Genomic DNA, 16914 nt, shown 5'->3' on the forward strand with positions numbered 1-16914 from the left:
TTGTATTTATAAGATCAGACGCCCCTTGCGCGTGCCAAGAAGTACGTAGCGTGCGCCCGAGATTTTTCAAGGTGCACATGACCTGTGTACTCGAAATACGCTAATGCGCCAGCCATCAGCGTGCTTAGTAACCACCATGATATCCTCCAGCTAACTATATTTAAATCGCAATCTGGACCCTTGATGGTTTCTGACATGGGCACTGGCAGCGAAAATGGATAGACAGATCCCAGGCCTTCAGGGCCTCCCTATGGAAATTTTACATCTAATCTTGGCAGGCCTTCATTCCTGGCAAATTACGTCTTTGTCGCTGGTGAATAGGAGGCTGCGAGAGGTTTGCCTACCCGTCCTGTTTCACAAGGTGGGCTTCAGTTTCTCAGAAGCTGGGCTTAATGGGCTCCAACAGCTCGCAAACTCGCCAGTACGCTGGCATGTTAGATCTTTGACTTATACGGTTCCAGAGCTAATCAAACCTGGTAAGTGACTCAAGAGTATTGATGAAGAGGTAAACTAAGCATCAACCAGATGTTCTAACCTTTGAAATCTTCAAGTCGGAGATGCTCACTCCTGAAAGTTACGTGGAGGAAGCGAAGGAGCTATATGGTTGTGGCTACCCCGCGGACGAGTGCCCTCCATATATGGTTATTTATGAAACGCTACGAACCATTTGCGAGAATCAACAAGGAATTATGGAGGAGCATCGGGACATTGATATCTTGTCGTCTGTTCTTGCTGCTCTACCACGACTCATCGAAATGGAGCTAAATTTCTGTCAATCGATCGATGAACCCCAATGGGTCGACTCATACCTTTCACGTGGCATGACCGCGAAAGAAATATCGAATATACACCATCTACAGACTCTTACAAAGGCACTGCAAAAGAGATCAGAGCTCAGGGATTCCTTGGTAACCATAAAATTGTCCTCTATGGAACTTCCATACTACTCTCCTCGGGAAACGCCAAGGTTTCCCGGTCTATCTGGTGCACTGGAATGCTTGCTCGAGCTGTTTACGGCTTTGCGAATAACTGGGAGTAGTGCTCCTCTAGAGTTACTGTCTCATACCATTATAAAGCTTCGACAGCTAATTCTAGGACACGTAACGATTCCATTCACAACATTGCGAGAAATTCTGCAAACCAACAGGCAAACCATCGTCTCCCTTGGATTTTATGACACGCGGCTTCTCAAGGGCGATGCTTTGTCTGAGATCCACCAGCTTTCCCCCAAACTGCTTCCAGCTGTGCTCCATGACTTCAGCTTCGATATACAAAAGTCGACCGATTACTGGACGGTGCCATACGGGGAAACAGGTTGGATAGTTTGGCTCGGACCTCGGTACGCCCCGCAGGTACGAGGGCAACCACCAATCTGCCCTAAAATTCAAGGAGAATTTTGAATTGCCCGAAGGACGCAGCAAACGGAGTCACGCTGGTGAAAGGCCACGTGATTGTATACCATTCGGTATACCATTTGATGGTAGGGGAATGGTATACGGGGCTACGCGACCTGATTGGATATACCATTCGGTATACCATTTGAAGGTAGGAAAATGGTAGGAACGAGGGAATACTTAAGGACGCTCATTACCACTGTATCTAACTTTCCTATCTTCGTGATCAATACTACCGTTATTCCAGAGTAACCTGTTCAAAGGACCTTTGCGAAGCAACTCGTCTAGTACGTACTCTACAGGCTATAGTACACGTGCTATAGGCTGGCCCTGCCCTTTCACCTTGACTTCAACCCGACCGTGGCGAGTCTTCATACTCGTTGGACGTGATCGCACCAGGTAAGACAAGTCAATCCGAGCCCTTCGGAAGTCCCGTGTGAGAGCCCGGGGTTAGAAGCGGACGAGAGCTCGTCGCTTCGGTAACAGAACTCCACGGGTATCTCTAGATAGAATCCATTCTACTAGAGTCTTCTCTTGAGTTTTAGAGAGCTTGTGATTGTTGGCGCGTTGCTCGCTTCAAGAGGTGGCACCCTTCTATCTATCATGTAGTACTGATTGAGGTATATTAAAAAGGGTTCCTGCACGCTGAAAATTTGGAATTTCTTGGGTTTTTAAGTATAATATTGCAAGTTGAATACTCCCCTCCTGCTCTACCAACTTTTGATTTGATAAACGCGCTTTTGGTGGCATGGTGGTGGTTTGAAGTTCAACGCGTTGAACAAGCGATCGAAATCGGTGGCGGGTGGCGGGTCGCTTGGGATGGCGGTTCGCTTGGGAAATACGTTATTCCAAGTTTATTCTAGTGTAACTTGGAGCAAGTGTAAACAAAGCGAAATGGTTTTTTGGATTGTCAGACTGATTCGGCCGCCCGCTGTACCTGAAAACGCCTCATCCAAGCCATAGTTGCGTTTCAAACGCACCCTTGCTGCGGAGCAGAGAATCCTGTTTTGGTCCATGATAAACAGGGCTTGGAGCCGCGAACAGGATCGAGCAAGAGAGTAGACATCCCTAACTGTTTCCTGTTGGTGAAAAATATGCTGTAGGATTTCATTGGGAAGGTGCAGCAGGGACCAGGTTTTTCCTTCAGCCGGTGTTTCCTCTCTCAAACTGTCCCAGGTTCCACGCGTCAAAGACTTGGGGGGGACTTAGGAGATTGATGTAAAGTTGTGGCATGAGCAAGAGGCAAGAGGGGAAGTGACGAGGAGTCTTGCCTTGTGTCCCAGGACCGGGAATCCGCGTGACCTCATTCAAGTTGCTTCTCTGAGCCACGGAGGTGAGAGCTACGGAGAGATTCAAATTACAAAGCGCTGATGTAAGCAAGCAATTATCAAGATGAAAGCAGAAGATGAATCTCAGTTGCTCACGAGGGGGTCTATCTAGATATTTATACCTGCGAGGAGGCGAGAGATAGACCTTTACAATATCCCCTATTTGGAAAGAGCGATTAAATGAGTGAAGCGAAATGAAGGAACGATTTAAGCAATATAAGCAATACTTGGAGGTAGTGGCGGAGCAGTGACACTAGTCAATCCTCAGATGAAGTTGGAAGATTGAATGACTCCGTCACCGATATCAATGACAGTCGACAGCTTCCCTCTCGTATTTGCACTGCAGCTTCTCCTGGATGAGCCGCTTAGCCTCCCCCACGGGAACTTCCTTGAAGTCATTGTCGATTTCGCCCTGCTCATGGTCGAGGAAGAAGGTGGTGCACTCCTAACCAGGCTTAAAAAAGTTATATTCCTCATGGCGGATAGTCTGCTGCTCTATGCGATAAGTGCGAAGGAATCCCGCTGGGTTAGATCATGGCCACTATAGGTTGGTCATCATGGAGTACTTGAAATCATGCGGACCTGATTCGGGGATATACATCTGTTTTACTAGCAGAACTGACGACATGGCCTGCGTGCAATAGCTGAGGTCCTGGATACTTCTCCTAGTACTTTTGCTGCCTAGTAGCCACTTTAGTGTACAAAAGCTAACCTGGCTTAATACTGTCCTGGGTACCCCTGTAGAAATTTCCCGCTTTAGCTTTTGAAGTATTGATAGACTTTCCTCAACAAGCTCCTGGGATACCCCAGTACTCTTGGTATCAGAGCTGTTGAGAAGCGCCATGAGGTTCTCCATGACTATCTTTAGATTGATAACTGCTTGGTGCAGTTGATTAATCTCACAATCTCAGTGTTCCTGCAAAGTTGGGTGTACTAAAAGTAGAGCAACGCGATTTTTTCTAGCAGGCTGGTAATAGCATTCATCTTGACAGCAATACTAGGATTATCCATGATGTACATGAGAAGGTCAGGCTTGGATAGTTGGTAGGGCACAAAATGGCAACCAGGCGTGAACACGCCAACCACCTGATTTTCCCCCTGCTATACAAGAATGACGCTTATGACAAAGTAGCCTGCCAAGCAACCACTCCAAAATAGCGAGGACTTTGGCAGGGAATTGGTACAGTTCAAGTCCAAGTATAAAGCAAGCCCTTATCCCGTCAACTAGGTATTTGGCTGCCACCGCTCAAGTTAAGTTACATCAAGGAAGAAAGCGGAATTGGACTCTCACATTTCGGCTGACAGGGACTTGTTGGGTAGGAATTTGGTTTCCGCAGCTGGCTTGCTAGAAATAGGACAGCCATATTGACTGGCTCAAGGAGACCCAAGGCACCAGTCTCATTGTGATATACAGGTGCAGCGAGCTCAAATCCCCGCGTTGACATCGAACTCCGACCCGCTCAGACAATTATTTGCTGAGAACTTTTGGAGGAGTACTGCTAAAAAATCTGACGCGCAAACATGGGCGTGGTTGACCGTCACAGGCCCGGATACTTGGAATCAGGGGAACTTGAGGGGTAGCCTTGGCTGGAGTGATGACTGCCAAACAGGTCATTACTTGGATGTTAATCTAGCGGTCCATATGCTGTAGAATGACCAATTGGATAAAGATCATGGGAGACAAGTCCTCAAACAAAGGCCAGGGGTATTTGGGAAACGCCCAGCTGGCTATCTTTAACAAGCCTCTGGCTTCTCAAGATTGAGAATCACGTAAGTTTAGCCCCTTGCTCCCTCCAGGACCTACCTTTTGCTCCATGAACTGTTGTTATTTCCCTCTAATGTATACACTCTTGCTTGTACTCTCTAGGATATCATTAGACAAAGGCTACTATTTGAGGGTTTTAATCCAAGGGAGGACATGGGCGTACTCGGCAAGTTGTCGTGCGGCCAGAGGCAGAAATGGGACGCGTGAGAGAGATTGTTTACTGTGCTCAACGGAAGAAGTAGAATTACGAGCCCTCCTCCAAGGGCAACTTACTAAGATTGTATCAGACAGAACCACTTGGTTCCCAAGTCCACTCGTAGTCAAGGAATGTATCCCCTACATCCTGGCTAGTCTAGGAAATAGACAAGGTAAGAAGGCATAATACTATCTCCAAAAACAAAAAGTACGTGTAAGTGTAGTATGGCGGCCATGGGCGACGACAAGAGGTGACTCAAGTGGTTTCGACGGAAGCCAAAGCTTGGGCGATGGTGGTAAGATTTTTGATCTATAGCATTAGGTTTTTGTAGCCAAGTGTTAGGTTAAGGCTGGTGAGTCAGTCTTTGAAGGTGCTTTTCGGCAGTTAGGAGAAGAGACAAGTCAAGAGGAGCAAATAACTTCCGGGTGGATTTTTTTGTCATACGGTGCTTCGCTTGCCTTGCTGGAAGCAAACGCAAATGAAAACAGACGGCGGGCTCGGCAGCTCCTGAAACTCTCCAGCCAAGCGACACAGCCCTGCCCATCTCCGCCCGATCCAGTCTGGTTGGAGTGCCGGCTCCTGCAAGCAGCAGCAAAACGCACGGTTGCATTGACAAACTGGCCAATCGTAGCCTGCCACGACAAGCTTCATGACTTCACTTTCCACATCTCAGCACAGAGGACGTTGCAGAAGCCCCGCAAACAGGGACCCAAATCCGAAATCCATAGCACTAAACACCACGGAGCGGGTTTGGATAATTATTTCCGCAATCTTGACAACACTCGCATTCTAGGTGAAATATATAAGGAAGCTCATTCTATCCCAAGTTCTGACCCCCTTCCTCCCTCAAACACATGCCTTCATCCCCCTCCACATAAGGGTAACTTGTTGTGTTACACACTGAATATCTACAGACACCCCCAGACTCCCAATACCTCTTACAATGGTGGGTTATCTACAATACCCGCTCTTTGGAGATGTTTACTAATTATTCTTGCTAGTAGACTTTACGAGTCTTTATGGCTATAATAGCAACAAACCTCGCTTTTACATCAGCCAATCCCTCAGATGTTTATTTCACGTTCTACTCCGACAACGCATGCGCAGGGCTTAGGGTTACTTGTAGTGCCGGTAATTCTGGCGATGTTGGCCCTGCCGGCTGCGGGGGGCCGGGACCTGTTGGGAGCGTCCAGATGACTGGACTTACCAGCTCTGATGGCTATTGGGTTGTTCCTGGCGTTGATCCCAGTGATTGCAGTGGCGACACCACTGTGCCGATGGACAGCCCTAGTTTCTACGATCAGGATGAGGTCGGGGGCTGCAAAGACTTAACCACCACAGGACAAGACTTTTCGAATGGCGCTTGCGCTGTATGGGTGTGTACACAATGTGCTTGATGCCTGAGAGATCACCTTTGAAATATGACTTCTGAAGGCCAGCGATTAGTTGTCGGGACGTTGGCAGGCAGCCAGTCACGTGAACTGACTCTTCTATGTACGTATCTTGAGCGCAGAGACTTCTGCAAGCTAGAGAGATTCTGAGTGCCATCATTAGTTCAATAGCTATGCAGTACCATCATCATGTTCCATGCATATTCCGCCTTATATTACTTTATCTAGCGCACCTTGCCCACAATCGCGTTACACTTATGTCCTTGTGTGCAGCTGTGATTAATTAAAGACTTTACACGTTATCTACTGCCCCCTCTATCAGCCATAGTGCTAGTTCTGTTGCCAGTCGCTCTGGCTGATCAAACTGAGGCTGTGAGATGGTCATGAATCCCTGGAAAACTAATCATCGACACTACTACACTTCAGGATACGGCTTGGAAAAAGCAAGCAGGGCTGCCATATCACAGCCTCGTGCTGGCATGCCAATCTCATTAGCCCTCTAATTAGGTCCTCTGCCTCAAGACATTGATTGGTCTTGGGGAGATTGCGTATGACACTGGCTAACTGCCCCTTTTCTAGATTTGTCAACCTGGGAATTGTCGTCATGTTTTCACAAAAAAACATAAGCCCAATAATGCTGCATGATGGCTTGCATTTCAGTCTTCTTGGAGCTAACACATAGAGTTATTCATTACATACCAGGCGCCAATAATATCATGATTTTCTTTACACATGCCAGTTCTCGACCACAACTATAATTCGACTGGCAATAAGATTTATGATATAGTAAATTCTACGCTGATAGACATGCCAGGGGATGCTCGAGCACTCAGGTCTCTGGAGCAGGAACACCTAGGCGAGATTGTCTCGCCTTATTGCCGACTGAGAAAATATTCCAGCCCTTGTTATATTGAATCGAGAGTCTAGCCTACAAACCCTTCAGACCACAAAAAAACACCACCCACAGCTCAGAACAAATTTTTGAAAACACGTAAAATTTTGCAATATTTACAGTGAATCTGTGTTCATATAGGCATTTATTATAGATAACGCATAGAAAACGCGTCTATCTGCAATATGGCGCGTAAGTGGCCACAGGTAAACATTGGGCCCGAACACATCAACAAGCACGCCACATACCTCAAGGAAGCATGCACTCAATTGCAAGCAGTAGACAGAGGACAGCAGAACCAAGTACCATGGAACATAGTGCAACAATATGTGGCATCAACCATTGCACTCATTGGCAAGGTCCTCCGACAACTGTCGATGAGCGACGTCCTCCAGCAGGTTCAGCCAAATGTACCTAGACCATCCAGAAAGACGTTAAAATTATCAAGAACTCTGTGGGATTGGGCACTACTCCACTTATTGCATCCAACTTCAGCGGAAAGCAGACCGCCGCGGTATCCTGGGCGCAAGTAGCTGCACAAGCCAAAGGCTCTCCAACCGCACCACCACCAACCCAACAGGGTGCAGACACCTCCAGGGCTTCTCGTACAGTGACAACGTACACCGACCGAGCACTTACAGTTAAGCTTAAGGATCACGGTATCGCCCAGCGCCACCGCACACAAACTGCTGCCTGGACCAAGCAACAAGTATAGACCTCTGTCCGTGATAACTTACCAACCAATTCGATCAAAATTGTTGCAGCACACCAACTTAAGAGTGGCAATATACAGATTTTCACCAGTACCACAGCAGAGGCTGCACAACTCAAGGAGAACAAGGGATGGTTGAAGGGACTTGGAGAACATGCAGAACTTATCGTGCCAACCTATGGAATTATCGCCCACGGCATCTTTACCAACTCCATCAACACTAAAGACCAGGCAGCAACCGTCCAACAGATGCTTGCAGACAACTACACTGTGATTCCTTCCGCAGAGATCACATACATTGGATGGCTCACTAAAGAAGCCACTCTGAAACAAGCATCCTCAATCGTGGTTGAATTCACAGACCCAGAAATGGCCAACACCATTATCTATGCAGGAATGGTATGGGAGGGCCAGGTGCACCAATGCCAGCTCTATGATTGTGCTTGCCGAGTGAAACAGTGCTTCCGCTGCTACAATTACGGCCACATCGGCACTTAATGTAACGCATCCCAAACTTGCGGCTATTGTGCGGAGCAACATGAGAGCAGACACTGCAAGCAGAAGGGAACCGAAGAGTTCACTCCCCAATGCGCAGTATGCAAAGACGCTCACACTACATGGAGCAACGCCTGCCCGGCGAGGAAGAAGGAAATAGGACGGGTAGAACGAGCCAAACAGGCTCGGAGCATCTACTGGCATGTCCATCCCAAGGAGAGAACTACGAGGCAAAGCACACGCGAAAAACACAGCACCAATCCAACTCCGATGATTCGTACTCGGACAGCGCCCGATACGACCCAAACAATCACCCAGAGAGTAGTGGAAACCGCGCGGCCAATACAAGAAGTCCGCACCCCTGTACACATCGAACAAACACCCCGCCTTCCCGATCAACCAACCGATCAGGCCATAACACAAGCAGCATCGCAAATAAGAACACCACCAAGACCCCAGATGCCAGAAGACGAACCCATGGTAGAACCCCCCGTCGCTCCGTCAGTCGAGGAGAACTGGCAGACGCCGGCGACACAACAAGAATCTGCAATACCAGGACAACCAGGCCCACAGAACATCATTGGAGAACCCGAGGGAAACCAACCTCAGCCAACCACAAACCATATAGACGAAACCGAAGGGCTACTAACACTACAGGAAATAGACGATTGGTTAAACAATATGCTTGGCAACAATGACAACGAATGGCTCTACAACACGGCAGAGGCTGAACCGTCCCCAATAACCTCGTTGGCAATGGATACTCGTACAGCGCTGGCGAGGATCTATAAGGGATGCCATTGTCCGGAACATCAAGCAATCTACAGCGACTGGCCAACACATAACGCCGAGCTCACTATTGCCCAATGCATGATAATCTGTGTGTACTGCGGCAAAGACTTCGCCGTCGCAGCTGAACTGCGACATGAGAAAGCATCACTGCGCCTCTCAGAATGTGAGAATACGTGTGGAGACACATGGAAGAGGCAGCTCCAAGACCCCCCGCCTGGATCATCAGGGATCCCACTGAAATCTCAAACAATCAGTGGAGCGTCGATCCCTCGGCTCGCCAATTGGATATTCGAACGACACGGAATCGCAGTACCAACAACCAACTACGTCCATGTTAGGACACCAAGAACTACGCATCTTACAGTACAACATCCAAAAGTCACGAGACGTCGTCCTGGCCAGTCTCTTCCAGGACCCTAAAGTTCTCGAATACGACATCTTAGCAATCCAGGAACCTTGGCGCAATCCGTTTATTGCCACTTCCTACCATCCCCTCAAAAAATACTACCAACTAACTTACATGGATGACGCCAACACAAGAGTATGTTTCTATATCAACAAGCGGATCGACCCAAGCACATAGAATGTATCGTTCATCAGCACCGACATTGTTGCTCTGAAACTTACCAACCACACGCTCTATAACCAACTCCACATCTTCAATGTCTACAATGAAGTGGCAACCAACACCCTCTCGAAGCTGGAAGAGGCCATTGGCGCCGTGGATCCCGCCGATGAACTCCTGGTACTCGGGGACTTCAACTTGCATCACCCTCTCTGGTCCAAAGTACACCGCCATCAACCAGGGAGTACCGGCTGCGCGACCTCTGCTTACAATTGTCGAAGATTTTCACCTCCAACTACTCACAGTGCCAGGCACCACGACCCATAGATGGGCGGATGTCGAGTCAACAATCGACTTAACTTTTGCCTCGGAGGATATAGGATCTCGCCTGATCAATTGCAGGGTAGACGCAGATTTGGACTACGACTCTGACCATCTTCCGATTGCCACATCTATTGACTGGAGTTGGCAACCTGCGACGCCGCCCCAAAAACAGATGTGGGCTAAAATAAACCTACCATTACTCCGACAAACCGTCCAGAACAGGCTCCCGAAAGCGCCAGATGCTTCAAAACTCAATAGTGAAGATTGTATCAATGAATATGTGAGATCACTCATCAGTGCTCTCACGACTGGCATTGAGGCTTCCACACCATGGTCAAACCCGTCACCACGCTCTGTATCCGGGTTCGACCACGAGTGTAAAGACATTTGCAGCAGAGTTCAATGTCTGCGCTGTAGGTGGCAGCGATCAAGATTGGAGGAAGATTATGAAGCCTACCAACAGGCACGCAATCAGAAGGGTCGACATATTCGGAAGACCCTCCACAATAACCATCGACAGAGAGTAGAGGAGGCATCGGCCTCGAGGTCTGGCCTCTGGAAACCAGTTAAGTGGGCCAAGAACAGACACACGACAGCCTCCGCCAGCACACCGGCATTGGCCAAACCAGATGGTGGAGACTTGCCCACGAGCCAGAGGAGAAGGCCAAGACTTTACGCCAAACTTTCTTCCCACCACCACCTCAGGCTGATCTATCAGATATTGATGGATATGAGTATCCTCAACCTATTGAATGCCCGGAGATCTCACCCTCCGAAATCGAGAGAGCAGTACGCAGAGCCGCCCCAAACAAGGCCCCAGGCACGGACGACATTCCGAACGTCATCCTCCACCAAACACTAGACATTCTCCTCCCACACCTCCACAAACTATTCAACGCCTGCCTTCAACAACAATACTGCCCTTCTCATTTCAAAGAGGTCATCACAGTGGTCCTGCGAAAACCAGGGAAGGACGACTATACACAATCCAAGTCATATCGGCCAATCGCCCTCCTAAATACTCTTGGGAAAGCATTGGAAGCTATCATTGCCAATCGATTGACATACCTTGTCGACACCTACCACCTCCTCCCAAAACGCCATACCGGAGGCCGGAAGCTTGCATCAACAGACCACGCTATTCATCTCCTCTTACAACGAATACACGGGGCATGGGCGGACGGAAAAGTGGCCTCCTTACTCCTGCTCGATGTATCTGGAGCTTTTGACAACGTCTCCCGACGCCGCCTGCTGCACAACTTAAGGAAACGAAGAGTAAATCAAATTCTTGTGGGATGGAGAGGTTCATTCCTCAGCAACCGGTCCTCGACACTCAAGCTTCAGGAGTACACGGCACCATCAGCTCCTATTCAAACCGGAATACCGCAAGGGTCCCCACTCTCACTGATCCTCTACTTATTCTACAACGCTGATCTGATCGAAACATGCAAGACGGAAGACACAGAAGCCGTCGGATACATCAATAACGCCTCCATCCTAGTGGTGGGACCAACAGCACAACACAATTGTAAAACCCTCAAGATTATTCACCGGAGAGCCGAGAAATAGGCACTACAACACGGTTCACAATTTGCGCCAGCAAAGTACGAGATCCGAAAGCGAACACCACACACTTGCTCCGCCTCCCACACGACACGATCAAGGCCTCACCGTCATGCCGATACCTCGGTATTCGGATGGATTCCCGGCTCCGCTGGCAATCTCATAGAGAAATCGTCGAAGCCAGGGCTACCAAACGCCTGTCCGCTTTATCAGCTCTAGCATCATCAACATGGGGAACTGGACTAATCAACCTCCGTCAAGGGTACAAGGCGATGGTTTTACCCCAAGTCCTGTACGGCTGTTCCGCATGGCACCCCTTCGGAAAGAACGAAAAGGGCAGAGGCAGAGCCATGGTCGCGACGGTATCCCGGATTCAGAGACGTGCAGCACAGATCATCAGCGGAGCCTTCCGAACCACGGCAGGGGAGGCCGTTGACGTTGAAGCGCAATTGCTTCCACCAACACAACAGCTGGAACAGACGGCACTGGAGGCTGCTCTGCGTATTCGAACCTCCCCCCTCTATACGGAGATGGACCCACATCAGAACAGCGATAATATCCACAGTCCGCTTAATCAACTCTTCAGTATTCTAAACGACAAGTACAAGATCCAACTGGATCGACTGGAGAAACGCCAACCACACATTGTGCCACCGTGGTGGACCCCTCCATACACCCGCATTGCTGAATCGCCGGAAACGGCAGTGAAAGACCACAACTTGATCGAGCATTCGACCCTGTGTATCTACACGGACGGAAGTGGCATTGATGGACACGTCGGAGCGGCAGCTGTTGCACCGTGGCTGCAAATACAAGATGTTCAGGCAAAGAGAACAGTGTACATGGGCAGGTCAACCACCTCCACCGTGTACGCAGCGGAGCTCCGGGGAATGGAACTAGCTTTCTAGATTGCTCTCGACATACACACGGCAACAAACACACCCGACAAATGTGTGATTTTCAGGACAACCAGGCCGCAATTCAGGCACTGGCTAACCCCAAATGCCCCTCGGGACAATATATTCTCGCCGATGCAATCCAAGCACTTGACAAACTCCATCAGCTAGGCTGGGAGATTCAGATCCGCTGGATCCCCGCACACACCGGGGTACCAGGCAATAAGGCGGCCGATCGAGCAGCCAAGGAAGCCGCGGGTAATAGACCGACTGAAGGACCAGACACAGAGACACAACTGGAGTTCGTGACACCCCATGTCTTAACTGCAACCACCAAAACCTCCCTGCGCCGGACGTTGAGAGATGAATGGGATCAATCCTGGGAGAAGTCCAAACACGGTCGAGAGCTCTTCAGGCTGGGGGTCCGGCCGGGAAAGGGAGTGCTTGCTTTACACAATAGAATACATCGAGCGATCAGCTCGGTCATCACACAGATGCGCACCGCTAAGATCTCCTTACGCGCATACCTCCACGACATCAACCAGGCCAATACCGATCAGTGCCAATGCGGACACGGACGACAGACGGTTCGCCATATCCTTCTCGAGTGCAGAAACTGGACGGACAAACGACAGCAAATGTGGGCAGGCAAACCTCCATGCATGGATATCAAAAGCATTCTCTGCAGCCCGACAATGGCAGTACAAGCAGCCAAGATGATCTTAAGAACGGGACTCCTGAAGCAATTCCGGGCAGTCCCATCCACGGTACTCATATACACACATAACGTAGACGAGTGATTACTGGTATATAGAAGTGAAGGAAGGCCAGGAAAGGCCTAACAAGTACATAGAGATAGAACAGCTATTAGAGCTATACACAAAGGTGCAACTATGTTAACGCGGAAGAAGGAAGCAATTCGGGAAAGGAACGGCTTATACTTTGGAAGTGAAATGTGGGAACTCCTGTATTTACAGCTGAGCGCTGCATAGCCCCTAGAGCGGCTGGGACAGCCAATGAAACAATCAATCAATCAATCAATCAATCAAACCACATCGATCATGGGCCTACCGAATCCTAGTAATCCCGATACCAGGAACGCTTATCCCAGGAACAAGGAGATCCAAGGAACGCATATCCTATGACGAGGCCATCCCAAGATCATGCCATTGCCCTGAAACGACCGAAGGGAGAGGAAAGGAAAAACTAAACACGCCCGCGAGAGCGTGCGCAAAAAAGGCTGCGAATTGTATGCTTAACTGCTAATGCCACGCCGGCTTTTTGTTCGTCAGTTATCCATCTACTTTCGCTCTAGTGTCCCTCGGCAGGGTATGCTACTGCACGGTTCTGCTATATCATTAGACTTTGTTTACGCCTGCTTTCCTTTTGACCCACTCTCGTTATTGCGACGTCCTTATTCTGCTCATTGAAAACCATTTGGCAAGACCCGTGGCGACCTTGTAGCTTCGCTACTGTAGGCAACCTCGAAGAAGCATGTAGCATGTTCAAGGGAGTAAACAAGTCCCAATAAAGTTTCAGCCTCTCCTAAGCCTTCCTTCTGCAAAGAGATTAGAAAATAGAGCAAGGGAAAAACTTGAAATTAATCAAGGCCTGCTATATCCGAAATCCTATGAAGATGATCTGACCTGACGTGAGTCCCAGAGCAACCTTATTGGCTTTAATCGCTGAACAAGACGGTCGAGCATCAGGAGGAAGCCATAATACTTGTTCGCCGTTCAGAGCTATCCAGTCTCGCCGGTTTAGAGATATCTCCGGATTCGTTTTGGGTAAACTGGATATATGGTTGCAACACATATATTGAATATCAAGGGATCCTAGGTTAGTGCTGAGATGTGGACCGTCTTGAGAGAATTCAAGTTCAGTGACTATTCCCTCTGTATTCAAGGTCTCCTGCAGGGAGCCCGTTTCCATGTCCCAGGGCCGCACGGTCTTATCACTGGAGCTAGACGCCAGCAGTCGGCCGTCCGGTGAGAAGGCCACCGACCTAACCGGGCCTGAATGGCCTTCGAGAGCCTGTAATTCTGCACTCCATCTTTCGCTAACTTGTGGCAGCTGGCATATCCAATTAGGAAGGTCTGGCTCGAACTCTGTACGAATTATTGCCGCTTTAGGTGCAAATATTAATCCTGCACAATAAATCTGAAGCGGTGCTTCATTGGCTATCTGGCGATTTTTAAGAATAAAGCGCTTCCCATCATGCAGAAAATGAGTCAATCTGGAATTGTCATCACCCTATATCTATTAGTGTAGATTTTAAACGGCCGTGCACTACGGTGCTTACTGGTATATGCATATGAAGAAGATCAAGCATGCCCACTACCTCCGATATAAGGCCCAGCAGGCTTATTACTTCCATCTAGTGCAGAAAGTGCTCCTGGAGGAAGAGTCGCACATCTTCTACCTCAGAAGATAAATCTTGACTCCGTTCGAGATGGTGTATCCAGTAGCGACAAGAATATTGTAATTCCGGTGGTAGATGCAGGCGGATACGTTGAGGGTCGATGTCTGCCCTATACGTTCCAGGGCTTTCTAGATCGCAGATATCTTTCCGTAGATGATTCTGCATTGTTTTGAGACACAAGTAAGCAATTTCTTTGTGCTTTTTTGGCTCATCCACATGAAATTCCTTTCCAGATTGGACCAGAAAATCTCGGAACGATAGATGTAGAATCCTAACAGGCTGATCTCGGTCATCGGGAATGTTTAAAACCGATTGGAATGAATCCAATCGATTACTGATCTGGTCTGCTCCTAACCCAAGGAATTGCGACAGCGCATTTATAGAAAGCGGAACAGCAAGAAGGATGATGACACCAATTATTTCCTGGAACTCTTGCAGGAGCTGGATCTGCTCCAACTCATCACTCTCTTGATTGTCTAGTAGTCGCGTTAGAATTGGTAGGTATGTCTTATCCATTCTTGATATGTATTTGGCCTGGTCTGTTAGAAGCTCTGCGAGGCGCAATTTAGGTTCCCATTTTGAATTTTTGATGTAACAGCATATAGTAGCAGCCGAAATAAACAGAGGAACGGACATCTTGACCAATTCTTGGATGATGTTATCACCAGGCCAATCGGGACAAATGTTTTTGTTGTGTTTAATCTTTGCAAATCGGTCGTGCAGAAATAAACGTATGTCATGTTCTGTCACTTCTTTGGGTATCGCATGAAGAGCTAAGTCCTGTTTTTCATGATCTGCGATCTCTGAAAAGCCGAGGCTGATTGGGAGTTCAGGCCGGCTAGTCAAGAAGATCCGAAGGCAAACCACTTTTGCCTTCTGTAGAAGAGGTAGTAATCGAATTATGTTTCGGATACCTTGATCATGTTCACATTCGTCTAATGCGTCGATCACCATCACACCGGTTTGAGGTTGTCGGCCGAGTTGGTCGAGATTGAGCAGCGGTTGAAGGAGTAGTTTCTCAAACTGCTCCCTAAGCGATTTTGACGTAATATCAGGGTCATCATGGAGTGCTTTGTGCACGCCAGACCTCAGCTCAGAATTCGGACCATTAGTTGCCTGATTAGAGTCGGGAAAAACTTCTTCGCATTCCCTTGGTCCCCTTTACCCCTCTTGAAGAAGAAGCTGGCACCTAGATGGTTGGTGTCCTTGAGCGACCTTGCCACCGTCCGAGATATTGTGGATTTTCCTGTCCCAGCCATTCTATTTAACCAGAAAATGCCTTTTTGAGACGGCGACATAGCCTATTCCATTATCTGCTGGAGGAGCTCGGTCCTGGTGCCTCGGAGACATTCGACTTCGTCTCGGTCGGAGAATGACTCAAACCCTGCATCCATCGCGCCTTCCAACTTCACAAAATCCATATCCCGAGCCACGCCGACCATTAGAGAACTATGCAGACTTTGAGTCAATTATACAGTGTCATATAATCGTGATCAAACGTACCTCTGATCCACATTTAAAGACAAGAGAAATGAATTTTTGTATCTCTCGAGGTTCTGAATACAACTTCCACCTCTGCGCGCTTCATGGGCCATTTCAACGCCCGCCAACCCACTTTCCTCATCAGCTTCTTTCCTTTTCCTGGATCAAGTTTCGCTTCTAAGGCTTGGAGGTCGGAGAGGCAATCGGGAATGTTGCTAACCAGTCGTGAGGAGGTAGGTAGGGCTATTCTGTCGTTGCTTTGAAGCAATCTATGCATGTCTTGGAGTGTGCCTTGGAGGCCCCCGATCGCCTGTTGTAGGGTGAGAATTTCGTCTCCGTGCATCTTTCACCTCTTGAATGTAGCCCCCGCAAAGCTTCACGATGCTTCCTGTCAGTTGGATGACCGCGATAACGCTCGCCGCCGAGGATAGAGCATCCATTTGGAAGAACACGGCCTAAAAGCGTACGTTTCAAGACACGATGGCAACTGGAGAGAAAGAATTCAAGTTCAGGATTACAGGTTGCGCATTTCTGGCGAGATAAAGAGGGGTAATATAGGCCGTAGCGGGCATATGGTGACTTCCCCTCGGTGTCGGCTTCGATTGCTCCGTAAACCACTTTAAAGCTGCTTTACTCTCCAAAGTTAACAAAATCCAATGACAATGACGGCACACAGTTCAACATTCGCGGCTCGCTC

General features: G+C 48.6%; 5 protein-coding genes across 5 annotated transcripts; 3 read left to right on the forward strand and 2 right to left on the reverse strand.

Moving 5' to 3' along the window:
• The first annotated feature begins 103 nt into the window (after positions 1-103).
• BJX67DRAFT_368548 (uncharacterized protein) lies at positions 104-1848 on the forward strand. The gene is made up of 2 exons (XM_071030640.1): positions 104-476; positions 526-1848. The coding sequence occupies exons 1-2, from the start codon at positions 215-217 to the stop codon at positions 1398-1400; spliced, it is 1137 nt and encodes a 378-aa protein (XP_070880442.1). The 5' UTR covers positions 104-214; the 3' UTR covers positions 1401-1848.
• A 3550-nt stretch (positions 1849-5398) lies between these two features.
• On the forward strand, positions 5399-6314 carry BJX67DRAFT_368549 (uncharacterized protein). The gene is made up of 2 exons (XM_071030641.1): positions 5399-5629; positions 5688-6314. Exons 1-2 carry the CDS (start codon positions 5627-5629, stop codon positions 6078-6080), a joined length of 396 nt encoding a protein of 131 aa, XP_070880443.1. The 5' UTR covers positions 5399-5626; the 3' UTR covers positions 6081-6314.
• Positions 6315-13585: 7271 nt separating this feature from the next.
• Positions 13586-14196, reverse strand: BJX67DRAFT_368555 (uncharacterized protein). The gene has a single exon (XM_071030642.1). It carries the CDS (start codon positions 14126-14128, stop codon positions 13928-13930), a length of 201 nt encoding a protein of 66 aa, XP_070880444.1. The 5' UTR covers positions 14129-14196; the 3' UTR covers positions 13586-13927.
• Positions 14197-14207: 11 nt separating this feature from the next.
• BJX67DRAFT_368556 (uncharacterized protein) lies at positions 14208-15192 on the forward strand. The gene is made up of 2 exons (XM_071030643.1): positions 14208-14566; positions 14616-15192. Exon 1 carries the CDS (start codon positions 14244-14246, stop codon positions 14469-14471), a length of 228 nt encoding a protein of 75 aa, XP_070880445.1. The 5' UTR covers positions 14208-14243; the 3' UTR covers positions 14472-14566; positions 14616-15192.
• BJX67DRAFT_338145 (uncharacterized protein) lies at positions 14557-15943 on the reverse strand. The gene is made up of 2 exons (XM_071027610.1): positions 14616-15943; positions 14557-14566 (listed from the first exon to the last, which is right to left on the reverse strand). The coding sequence occupies exon 1, from the start codon at positions 15687-15689 to the stop codon at positions 14691-14693; it is 999 nt and encodes a 332-aa protein (XP_070880446.1). The 5' UTR covers positions 15690-15943; the 3' UTR covers positions 14557-14566; positions 14616-14690.
• Positions 15944-16914: the final 971 nt, after the last annotated feature.

This window comes from Aspergillus lucknowensis (genome assembly GCF_044049455.1).
Source record: "Aspergillus lucknowensis strain CBS 449.75 chromosome Unknown BJX67scaffold_96, whole genome shotgun sequence".
Lineage (NCBI taxonomy): Eukaryota > Fungi > Ascomycota > Eurotiomycetes > Eurotiales > Aspergillaceae > Aspergillus > Aspergillus lucknowensis.